This window comes from Hipposideros armiger, unplaced genomic scaffold, assembly GCF_001890085.2.
Source record: "Hipposideros armiger isolate ML-2016 unplaced genomic scaffold, ASM189008v1 scaffold_1, whole genome shotgun sequence".
Classification (NCBI taxonomy): domain Eukaryota; kingdom Metazoa; phylum Chordata; class Mammalia; order Chiroptera; family Hipposideridae; genus Hipposideros; species Hipposideros armiger.
The window spans coordinates 8,687,035-8,698,671 of NW_017731351.1; the positions used below are offsets into that span (position 1 = coordinate 8,687,035).

The 11,637-nt window shown below is 48.8% G+C and overlaps 1 protein-coding gene and 1 long non-coding RNA gene across 6 annotated transcripts in view; one reads left to right on the forward strand and one right to left on the reverse strand.

Moving 5' to 3' along the window:
* The window catches only part of PRSS12 (serine protease 12), a 56,051-nt gene extending 51,490 nt beyond the window's left edge, over window positions 1-4,561 (forward strand). For all 5 annotated transcript variants that reach the window (XM_019626515.1, XM_019626656.1, XM_019626742.1 and 2 more), the window contains exons 12-13: window positions 418-698; window positions 2,516-4,561. In XM_019626515.1, the coding sequence (XP_019482060.1) occupies window positions 418-698; window positions 2,516-2,823 (589 nt within the window). In that variant the 3' untranslated portion in view covers window positions 2,824-4,561. The remainder of the gene's footprint in view (window positions 1-417; window positions 699-2,515) is intronic.
* A 171-nt stretch (window positions 4,562-4,732) lies between these two features.
* LOC109373321 (uncharacterized) lies at window positions 4,733-5,865 on the reverse strand. The gene is made up of 3 exons (XR_002122206.1): window positions 5,461-5,865; window positions 5,170-5,215; window positions 4,733-4,971 (listed from the first exon to the last, which is right to left on the reverse strand). It is a non-coding gene; the product is annotated as an uncharacterized LOC109373321 (long non-coding RNA).
* Between the last annotated feature and the right edge of the window lie 5,772 nt (window positions 5,866-11,637).

An 11,637-nucleotide genomic window follows, 5' to 3' on the forward strand; every position in this document is an offset into this window, starting at 1 on the left:
GTTCACATTCAAGTTCAGGTCTGGTATGCAGTGGAAGTTTTGGGAAAAAAACAAGCTGAGGGCTGTTAAATGTAGTTTTTCCCTTTCAACAGCCAGATGCTAGCACAAAATAGCGGTGAGCTGATGAAACCAGAGCTGGACTTTGGGCAGATAAAAGGAAAGGACTGGAAGTTTTTGCAAAAGAGTAATTGTGGAACCCACGCCTGGAAAGAAGGGAAGTCATTAACATAGATTGAAATGAAAACAAAAAACAGTGGGGTTGAAGGATGACAGTGAGTTTCAAGTCAGCACCGAGTCCTGGGGCAGAGAAATGGAGAGAGGCACGAGGATTCCAAGGGGCTAAGGACCGGGGAGCAAGGCTGAGAGTGGAGTAGGCTTTCAGCAGGAGACTAGCCTGACGGGCTGTGTGCCTCCCAGGTACGGGAACAGCACGCGGAGCTACGCTGTCCGGGTTGGGGACTACCATACTCTGGTGCCCGAGGAGTTTGAGGAGGAAGTCGGAGTTCAACAGATCGTCCTCCATCGGGCGTACCGGCCGGACAGCAGCGACTACGACATCGCCCTGGTCAGACTGCAGGGGCCGGACGGGCAGTGTGCCAGGTTCAGCAGCCACGTTCTGCCAGCCTGTCTGCCAGCCTGGAGAGAGAGGCCACAGAAGACAGCCTCCAATTGTCACATCACAGGCTGGGGAGACACAGGTAATGGAGGTGACACAAACGAGCAGAGGAGGAGCTTGGTGCCTTCTGGGGTCTGGGGTTAGCCGTGCACTTGGGGATACAGTGGGCTGTAGCGTCTTGACGGATTCAGGCCACGTGGTTTGGAAATTCTGCCAAATGAGAGATGCATGTAGTTTGGAGTCGCGTCCTGAGGGTACTGTTGGTTCCCATTAGAACTTTAGGACAGGCGGACTTGGAGTTCAAGAGGTAAGGATTCCTCTCCTGACTTAGTTTCCCGACCAGCGAGGAGACAAAAAAAAAATACCTTACCCCGTATTCCAAAAAGCTTTCCCAGATGAGTTTGATGAAGCTACCCCAGCAGAGGGCTTTGGTGTTTGGCCGTTTGTTTCTTGGTAATGGAGCCCCTTATCCAACTAGATCTGATGGAGAATTCCTAAATATATTGCAATAGAACAAACGAAGGCAAAGCTGCTGAGGTGGAAGTGGAGGGACCCCACCACTTGCGTTCTTCCTTCAGCCCCACTCCATTCCTCCCGCCTCTGGGTCCCCAAGCAAGAGGACCATGTCAGCTGCCCTTCGCAGGCGAACAGCTCTCTGGACTGTCGCAGAGTTAAATCGGTTACATCACCCAGTGCTTGCTCAGGATGGTCCTAGGAGTAACGGGTCCAGGGTTCACTGGGTTAGGCGCTCGCCTCACAAATGACTGTTGAATAAGGGGAAATGTAGGCTGACTGCTCTCCATAATAAAAATTAATGCTGATAACTGTACTCTTGAAAAGAGCATCAAGTGAGTATTTCTACAGGGATGATTTCAATAAGGTTTATTCATAAATGTAAGTATTTCAGTGTTCATTTTATCCCATGCCACATTAAATCTGGGCTTTACACTTACTTCATTCCCAGCAATGAAATGTAGAACATACTGAAAAAGCACTGGGACCAATCCTGAGATAAACCATGAAATAAGGAAGCATTTCCTGGACGATGTAATGAATCAGGTCTGAGTACACTGTGCTCATTCATGCAGGAGGCAGTCAGGTCTGAGAAAACGAGTCCATGTGAGATCGCTTCATCAGGGAAGGTTCCTCACCTTCCTTGAGACACCACATCTGAATTACTAGAAATGACAAAGCAAGTTTTTACAGAATGTGTTTTATTAGGGATGAATTATTCCAGCTGAGTAAATACGGCCAGAGAATAATAGGATCAGGAATTGAGATCCCAGGAAAGGTTGTCACGGAGGGCACAGCGATCACACGTTTTAGCCACTCGGCAAAGGAGAGGCGTACCAGCAGAGCACACCAACAGCAAGCGGCTGAACCGAAGGCCGTGTGTACGTACGTGGCACTGCTGCTTCCGAGTCGTCTCTGAGAATATTGCTCCTACTTAGGATGGTTACTGTCACCTGACAGGCTCACATGGAACTGCCATTTATCATTCATCCTCAAGCCGGTGAAATAGATGTTAGGGTGGACACGCTGCCACCAACCCAGCAGGAGTGCACCTTCAGCTGTTCAGCACCCAATTCAAACACTAAAGCCTGCACACGTGCTTTCTTTAGGTTACTGTCCTCTGCAGCCAATCCATAAAGGTTCCTTAGTCATTCCTTTAAAAAGTCAGTACTGAGAAACAGACTGGTGAAGGGTTAAGTGTGGTGAGTGCAAGCCTTAAAAAACAGGCTGGTAATGATATTATATACCATTTATACTTAGCACCCACTCATTTATACTGCACTGGTGGCACAATAGTTTTACTTTAAATGGCCATTGAACTGTTCCATGTAGCTCTTTTCTGAGCTCTTTCCTTGGAAGCTAATTCTGATTATTTGGTTTGAGTAGGACGAGCCTATTCCAGAACTCTGCAACAAGCAGCCATCCCCTTACTTCCCAAGCGGTTTTGTGAAGAACGCTATAAGGGTCGGTTTACAGGAAGGATGCTCTGCGCTGGAAATCTCCGTGAACTCAGACGTGTGGACAGCTGCCAGGGAGACAGCGGAGGACCCCTCATGTGTGAGCGGCCGGGAGCCAGCTGGGTTGTGTATGGGGTGACCTCCTGGGGCTATGGCTGTGGAGTCAAGGATTCACCTGGTGTTTACACCAAAGTGTCAGCCTTTGTACCTTGGATAAAAAGCGTCACCAAACTGTAACTCATGGAAACCTCAAGAAAATAGTACTTAAAGAATCTGTTGGAAAACTTTCAACCTTCACATTAGTCCTCAGCCAGAGATGCCAGCTAATGGGGCCCGAGGTCCATGTTTGTGCTTTATGTTGTGATACAAATGGAGTACTACGCCCGTCTGATGTGGTGAGAATTTGTGATGTGACATTTGTGGTAGATACCTCAGTGTGGTCCTGATTATCCTGTGAGCATCATTGCCTCCCCAGACTCCATTCTTTCTTCTCATTGAACCTTCTCCCTTCTGCCTATTTCTCAGCATTCTCTGGAGACTGTATATATTGATCGTGCAAAAAGGCTTTTTTACATTGGGATTGAGAACTCCTTATAATTGAATCAGTGAATATATGAATTCATATTGAGTGCCCATATTTGACATAAAAAATACCCATTACTACACTCAAAATAGGCACTGTTTTCTGTTTACCTAATTTTCAGCTCAGATTGTTTTCCCAAAGGCTGACAAGAAATCTTCACGCATCAAATCTCTGTAGCCTTTGTCAGGTGAGAAAATCATGGGCCAAAGAGGTAACGGAATCCTACAAACCTGGACTGGGATAGGACCAGTCAGAATACATTCCTGAACGAAGCCTCTGCACCAAGCACTACAGCAGTCACGAGAAGAGCAGTCTACCGTGTATGTTACTAGCAAAATCTGAAAGGATTCCTGAAAACACAACAAATAACCCCTTCCAGTTGTTGGATGCACAACCTAATTTATCCACCCTTTTGTTGATATTTCTCTGGTTACTTGTAACCACTTGATTTAAAACTTGGTCAAAAAGTTTTGCTTTTTGCTTGTTCCGTAGCATCATGCTATTTTCTGGACCATGACATTAGAGTGCCATCTATTGCAACTTCACAGTAATTTATTTAAACCTATCGATTCCTAAGCCTAGCCCAGCAGTCTCATCTGATAAAAATACACTATTAAAAATGTTTGCCCTGTCCACACAGTGGGTAAATGCTCTCAAATAAGTGTTGCCAAAAGGGTAAGGAATAGCTGCCTACCACGGACCCTCATGGGATATTCTTGGTGGCAGAGTGAAATCTTTGCCCACACAGAAAGGTGTGCCCCTCAGGATACCCAAGTAATCCTGTTCAGATGTGACAATGCTTGATGAGTCCTGCCCCAAATCCTGGGTGGTTTAAACAATTCTCACATAGCCAAGGCATAGATGCATGGAAACAGGTGAATAGGTCAGCAAGAATTTTAGGGTTAGATAATACTTTCAAGGAGGGACTTTACTCCTTTCCCTTCTGCACCAAATTGTGTCCTCTTTGTAAAAAACTGGTGCTAACCAACGGTGCTTTGCTTTCTAGTTTACAACTCTGCAGAAATGCATTGCCAAGTCAGGTAGAATAACATTAAAACTTTTCTAAAAGCTCATGATTTTGATAAAGGGAACTTTTCAAGCATTTACATCTAGAAATGATATAACTACAGTGCACACTTGCTCAAGGGCTTGAGAAAAACATGCAATACAGTTTAAAAACAGGCTGCCCTTATAATTAAACTACAAAGCCAGTACAAGTAACACTTATATTCAAATTTGAACTCACCCAGGTTGACAAACTTACGACAGTCAACAGGTGGCATACTTGAAGTATTTGCTTCACAAAATATGCCTTTATTCTACCTAATTTGTTAAACGTGTGACTTTTATAAGATGTGTAAATAAAGCGCATAGCCTTAATAGCTGCCTTAATCTTTTGTGTCGTGTCTCTCTTAGGGGTGACCCGGTTTTTGTTTTCCCCAAATGCTGTGACATTTACAGTACTCACTCATAACACTTCCACATGCTCTCTAATACAGAACAGGAGGCAGTCCCTTCACTATTATTTGTAACTACCCTCCCACTTAGTAATCAGTCAAGGAATGATTATTCAGATGAATCAAGCATTTTATTTAACAAGTAAGCACTCATTCTCTTAAATATCGTTTAAAAAAAAAACCAAAAGACATTCAGACCTATATTGAAAATAATGCCCGGCTACTTTCCAGAACATCATTTGCCACTCAATCCTGGATCTGCTGAAATTTAAAATCACGTTTGTTCAGTGCACAGCAGATGCTAAGACGTCACCCGTTTCCATTTCATTCTGCATTTCCTGATTCCTGCAAGAGAAGAACAGCTTTAGAGATCTGTGGTCTGTGCTTACAGAGCTGCCATCTTAGCAGCCGTTTCAGTCACTTCCTATTCAGATGGCTGTTTCTTCTCTCGAATTACAAAATGCCAGCAAAACGGGCCAACGTTGGCCTTCCAATTCCTGAGCACTAAGATTAACTGCGAAATAGGAATACAAAGGAACGTACCCGTATTATATGTGCCATCACCCATCGGAACAGTTAGCGCCGCTTCCTAGAAACATTTGAAAAATTAGACCTTTGCCCAACCACCCAGCACCCTCCAGATTTCTCAAAGCTTACAATGTTACTTGTGCAAGTCAGAATCTGATACCAATTAAATGGTGACAGCTTTGCCAATAAACAAGAACATGCTCTTCCATGGCTAGGAAGGGAGGCTGCCACAGTTGACAGGTCCCAAAGATACATGGACATCACAGCGCCAGGCTGATCGGCACGCGCACGTGCAGCCGTACTCACCGCGTGGGTCACATTGGCGGCGTCCGCGTGCGGTGTCACCACTGACTAGCGGCGTGGGTTCGCCACGGCCACATGGCGCCGGCAGCGCTTACTGACCTTCCCGGGGTCGTCAGGTGCGCTGAGCCTGTGCCTGCGGGGCCAGGGCCCACGGCGCGCGGCCTGGGACTCAGCGCCCAGGGCTGCACGTGGCCGCCGCGCGACCTACAGCACCCCCGCGTCCGCGCAGGCTTCCCAGCCTGCAGGCTTTCGAGGCCGGCCTCGCGCTATCGCTACAAGACTCCTGAACCGCCTGCATCGTAACTAAGCCAAAAAGCCCTGTCCCAGTCAGCATTCTAGTGCACAAAACACGACCGCACAGGAACGACGCGCACGCCACACTTCCCGGACGGAAAAGGCCGAGCGCGTCTGCGCACGCGCTCTTATACAGCTGATGACGCTATTCCGGGAAGCCCCGCGAGGGGCGGGGTCTCCGCGACCGCTCCCTCCGCCCGGCCCCGCCCAGTCCCGCCACGGCTCCACCCCCTCCGTTGGCCACACCCTGCATCCTCCCGGCCTCGGCCGCTCACCTGGCCGCGGGTTAGGACGAGGCGCATGCCGGGAGCCAAAAAGTTCTCGCGAGAGCAGAAGGCGCCGGCTGACTGGAGTGGGGGACGAGATGGTTTCGCGGCCCGTTTCCCTCAGGACAGTTACTTTAGACGCCACAGTGTTTGCGGAGACGCCAGGTTCGATAGCCCCCCGTTCCCTCACCTTCCCTTTCTGTGGACCTCGGCGAGTTTCTGGCTCTGCTGGCGAGCTCTCCGCGGCTCCGTCTGCCCTGGCGTCGCTGTCCCTGCAGCGCCGGCGTCGGGGGTCCGCAGGCAGCTGTGTTTTGTGCTCGTCTGGGGTCTGATCTCTCGGGAGTGTTTGCTCTCGTTACTGAAAGTCTCGCCAACGATTTTGCAAGACAAGGACAGAAACGGCGTCAGGCCGGGGAGCGGAGGGAGGCCCCTCTCGGGCGCCCGAGCGTGTCCCGCGGCGCCAGCTGCCCCACACGTGGTGCCCGCCCCGGCCGCGCCGGGCTCCGCGGGCTCCGGAAGGCGGAGCGCGTCCCGCTCCCCGGGGCTCGGACGGCGCGGTGACGGGAACTGTGGCGCTCCCGCCTGTGAGGCGGGGTCACGCGCAGTCCTCGGCGTGCGGGGATTAAATGTCCCTGCCTCCCTGTCGGTTTTCCCGTTTCCCTCGTGTGTGAGACAAAAGGGAGGCTGCCGGCGAATGCAGCCTCTCCTCGGTAGACGACCTCGGGGCGCTGCTGTCAGGGACGAGGGTGCGGTGTGGTGGGCGCGGCGCGGCGCGGCGGTGGGAGGCACGGGGGCTCCGGGCGCCCCGGCCGACTTCTGCGGGCAAGAGTTCAACGAGGAAGAGCACGACTTGCTGCCCCGCTCGGGGTGTGAATGGGCACGTTTGTGGGAAGAGCGCAGCCGTTTCTGGGCTCACCTGGCCTCTCCTTCCTCCATCGCAGCGAACGACTGCTCCGTAACGAGGCGTCAGGACCAAGTCACTTTTTGGGTTTTTTTTGGGGTTTCACCCAACTAGCGTGCATTCCGAACCTCCAGCCCCGCGTTCTCTTGCCGGGGCCGCCGGAGCAGCATCGCGCAGGCCGCGCGGCTGACAGCGGGAGTGTGTTCCCGCGGCTGTGGATTCCGGAGGGTGACCAAGGCGTGCCCGGGACCCCGCGTCGTCCTGTAGGGGCCCCCCTCCCCCTGTCTGCGCACCGCGTCTTCGCTCTGCACCTGTCTGTAGCCTCGGCTCTCCCATTTGTCCATTGGTTTCAGGTACAAAACAGTGTAATAGACATTTGCACCCCTTACAAAGTGATAGCCCCGCTCCCCAGTCTGCCGCCCCTCTGACGTCGTGTAGAGCGGTTACCTACCGATGACTCTCTTCCCTGTGCTGTGCTCCACATCCTGTGACTGTATATACGTATATATTTAATTACAGCTGGCACTCAGTATTGTTCCGCTCCAGGTGTGCCGCGCAGTGCTCAGGCATCTACGCCGTCCAGGACGTGGCCCCCCCCCCGGTAAGTCCAGTGCCCATCTGGCACCCTACACGATCTTGACAACATTACTGGTTATGTTCCCCGCACCGTATTTCACCTCCCCGTGACTATTGGGTTGTCGGAAAAGTCATGGCATATTTTTTCTATGTTTTTCATTGCAAAAATGCGTCATGACTTTTCCGACAACCCGATATATTGTGACTACTGATTGGTACTTTCTAATCCCTCCACCGTCTCCCCCACCCGCACCCCTCACTGGATTAGGGCCTATCCTAATAACCTCATATCGCCTGAATTCGTTCTTTAAAGACCTTGTTCCTAAATACAGCCATATTCTGAGGCACGGGGGGGTTAGAGCTTCAACAAATGAACTTGGGGGGACAAATCCAGCCCATGACACCATCAATTTATGCTAAGCTGTAAAGACTTACTGAAAAATTTTAAATGAATGTTTCCACTGGGGTAAGGGATTAAAACACCAGTCAATGAGGGAGAGTGGCCGGGAGCCCCCATACTTTGTTTATGCTCTTTTTCTCCATCTCAAATGTCTTCCCATCTATTTTCTATATACTTCTTTTTTTTAAATTGATGTATAATTGACAATGATATTAGTTTCAAGTATACAACATAATGATTCAATATTTTATATACTGTGAAATGATCACCACAATAAATGGTTAACCTCAGTTCCCCTTTCATATTTACCTTTTTTTTCTTGTAGGAGAAGTTTTAAGATTTACTCTTTTAGCAACTTTCAATTATGCAATACAGTGTTATTAACTATAGTCAGCGTGCTATACATTACATCCACAGGACTTATTTTCTAACTGGAAGTTTGTATCTTTTGACCACCTTCAACCATTTCTCCACCACAGGCTCCCCCCCCCACCCCCACCAACCACCAATTATTCTCTGTGAGCTTGCTTTTCAAGTTTTCTGTATGTCTAAAATTATTTAAAAATAAAATTTAATAAAAAAAGCAATCATAATTTTGCAGTTTATTATATTTTTGTTTTAAGACCAAGTGGTGTTTTAGTGATGGTTTCAATCTGTTAATATGAAATTTGTGGCTAAGATGGCAATAAATTTATGGGGATTTGAGATCCAGCCTAATGAATTTAGACACTGTTAAGCCAAATCTTTGAGACTTAGAATACTCAGGAGAGATAATGTGGTAATACAAGAATTTAAAATTGATTGTAAATAAATGTTGGCCTGAGGATTTTGGATGCAGAATGCAAGGTGAAGCTGTTAGAACTGATAAAATGATGGCTGGACAGTATTTTTTTTTTTTAGCTGAGCCATCCTGCCACCTGTTGGCAGCTCAGCAACAGCTCGGCTTGGGCCAGGAATCAAACTCTGTTGCTCAGAGCTCACACTCTTGTGCGAGCGCTTAACCAACTGAGCCACTCAGCCGGCCCAAGGACAGTATTTTAATTCTGCATTTGATACATGAACTGAAACGGTTTGTTATACAATACGTATTCTTCAACTATGCTACTTTTCCCTACTCTTATTTCCTTTTGTGCTTTCAGTATAGAAAGTGTAGAAACTATAGTAATCATCAGCAAAATAAAACTAACATAACTGCACATCTCATATGAACGTTGAGGTGAGTGGGAGAAAATATAGTCAGAAAACGGCCTGTGGGCTCTTGCATCTTAACATCCTTAGTTGCAGTTGGTGTGCACTACTGCTGAGAAAGCTGTGATGGAAGCATCGAGTCTGGAAGAGGATGGAGAGTTCTCCCCTATCTGTCCTTGAGTATTCTTTTTAATTCTGAACACTGTTCAGTTGTTAAACATTTACAAGACTCCAGCAAGTGTTTATTGAGCAGACATGGCCTTTGCCTCAAAGTTGCAGTGGAATTGAGTAACTTACAGTCAGTGAGATCACAATTTTTCCAAATAATTTAGAGCCCAAAGCCTAGGAGTTAGCAGTGCTTTCTCCCTTGTCTCCATTTCCAATTCTTCGTGTATTTCTGTGTTAGTGTGTTAGTATCTGTTGCTGTGTATCCATTAGCCTAAAGCGGAGTGGGTTGAAACACTAAAGATTCATCACCTCGCATGCTTTTTGAGGAGTAGGAATCTAGGAGCAGCTTGGGGCCTCAGTGCATCTCACGAGGTCGCAGCCAGGATGTTGACGGGGCTGCGCGGTCCTCCTCCAGGCTGGCTCACCCTCAGCGTGGAACGTTAATGCTGACTGTGGGCAGGAGGCCTCCATTCCCGAGCACGTGGATCTCCATTGGGCTGCTTTGAGTGTCCTCGTGCTGTGACCGCTGGCCTCCCCGAAGTGATCCAAGAGAGGAAGCCCCAGTGCTGCTGATGACCTGGCCTGAGAAGTCACTGCCGCTCTGTAGAAGCAAGTTACAGAGGGGGACATAAAAACGTGTCCACACAGATTCAAACTGCCACCGTCAGAATGGGTGACACAAACAGTCCAAAATCCTTGTGGCTGAAAACAACAAAGGATTGCTTCTTGTCCATTTTAAGGCTCAGGCTGCTGAGGCCTTCACTGTCTGTAACGTTTCTAAGCAGCGTGAAGGGAGAGGGGAGGTAGGGAGTCACCCCTGCTGAAAGACTTCCATTCTGAAGTGACACTCATCACATGGCCTCGTAGTTCATGGACCAGAAAGCAAGCTGTGTGGGGGAATGGAGCCCTACTATGTGCTTCGGAGGAGAATCAGAAATACCAATGAGCAGCAAGAAGTGTTTCTAAAGATGCCGTGATATAATCTTTTTTTACAGTTATTTTTGTATTTGCCATTTCCTTATTGTCATTCTACTCTAAGGCAATATGTCTCAGCTCTCTCCCTGCTTTTCTGATTCCCCTTCCCAATCAACTGAGTATATTCCTGAAATAATAAAGTTCCTGAAATACCATTTTCTCTGTTAGTCACTTCCTACAGACAGTGTGATGGCTTTCCCCTGATGATCAGGTCTGATCTCTAACCCCTGGACAACGTACAATGGATGTCACACCTGGCATGCTCCTTCCTGGTTTGGTCGATGCTGTGTCATAGCATAGACGATATGTCCCATTTGTCCTGCGCGCCCATTAAGACCCATGTCAGTTACTTGTACTTTCCAGGAATCTTCCTTCTACACCTTCAGTGTATGTCGGTCTCTTCCCTCTCTTGCCATCCTTACTATTTATTCTTTGTGCCTTTTGTGCCTTATGTTTCAAAAAGTTGCTCATCAATAAATGTTTAATGAGCTCCTCCTTTATGCCAGGCCCTGTTCTAGGTGCTGGGGCAACAGCAGGAAACAAAACTGATCCCATTTCTTACAGAGTTTATATTTTAGTGACAGAAAACAACAAATGAGAAGATTAGAGTTATCAGACATGCAGGACTGCCGGGGGATTGTGTGTGTGTGGGGAAGCAGGGAAAGCCAGCATCGGCAAGGATGAGCTGGAATTCACGAGAATGGACAGCAGTCTGCACTTATTTCTCCCAAGGATTCAACTTTGATGACGGAGTGATTGGCAGGAGGGCCTGGTCCTCTGTCGCAGACCCAGAGGTGTGGGAGCTGGGACAGAAGCTCTGGCAGCTGGTGAAGAAGGTGCAGACCTGGATGGCCCACACCTACCGGTGCGCCAGCACCTAAGTGACACCTGCCCAGCCTGCCCCATCGCCTCCTGCGCTGCACCGACCACGTCTCAGGCAAAATGTCCCTCGTGGCCCATGCTGCCTGGGACTGTTCAGGGAAGGAGGTGGAAATGCAGTTCCAGCTCAGCTAAGGTGACAGAGCACAGAGCAGCCACAATAAATGAATTACATGGCATGTTCAAGTCAGTAGGTGCTACGAAGAAAAGTCACGAGGGGGGATGAGATGTACGTGTTTGGGGGGTAGGTAGGGGTGGCCATCTGAAGCGTGTTCAGGGAAGGTCCCCCTGAGAAGGTGACGTTAGGTCAAAGACTTGAAGAAGGTGAGGGGGAGGACTGCTGATACAGGGGAGGACTGCTGATACCCGGAAGGTGCCCAAAGCACGGGGCCTCTTGAGCGGCACCCCACCTGGTGGCACAGCTTTCTCCAAGGCTCCCCGTGAGCCCCACCTCATGCCCTCCCCCGATGGGATCCCCTCCCTTTGAGTGGCAATGACATGTCACTTGTGAGATTAGGTTACAAATGAGTCTT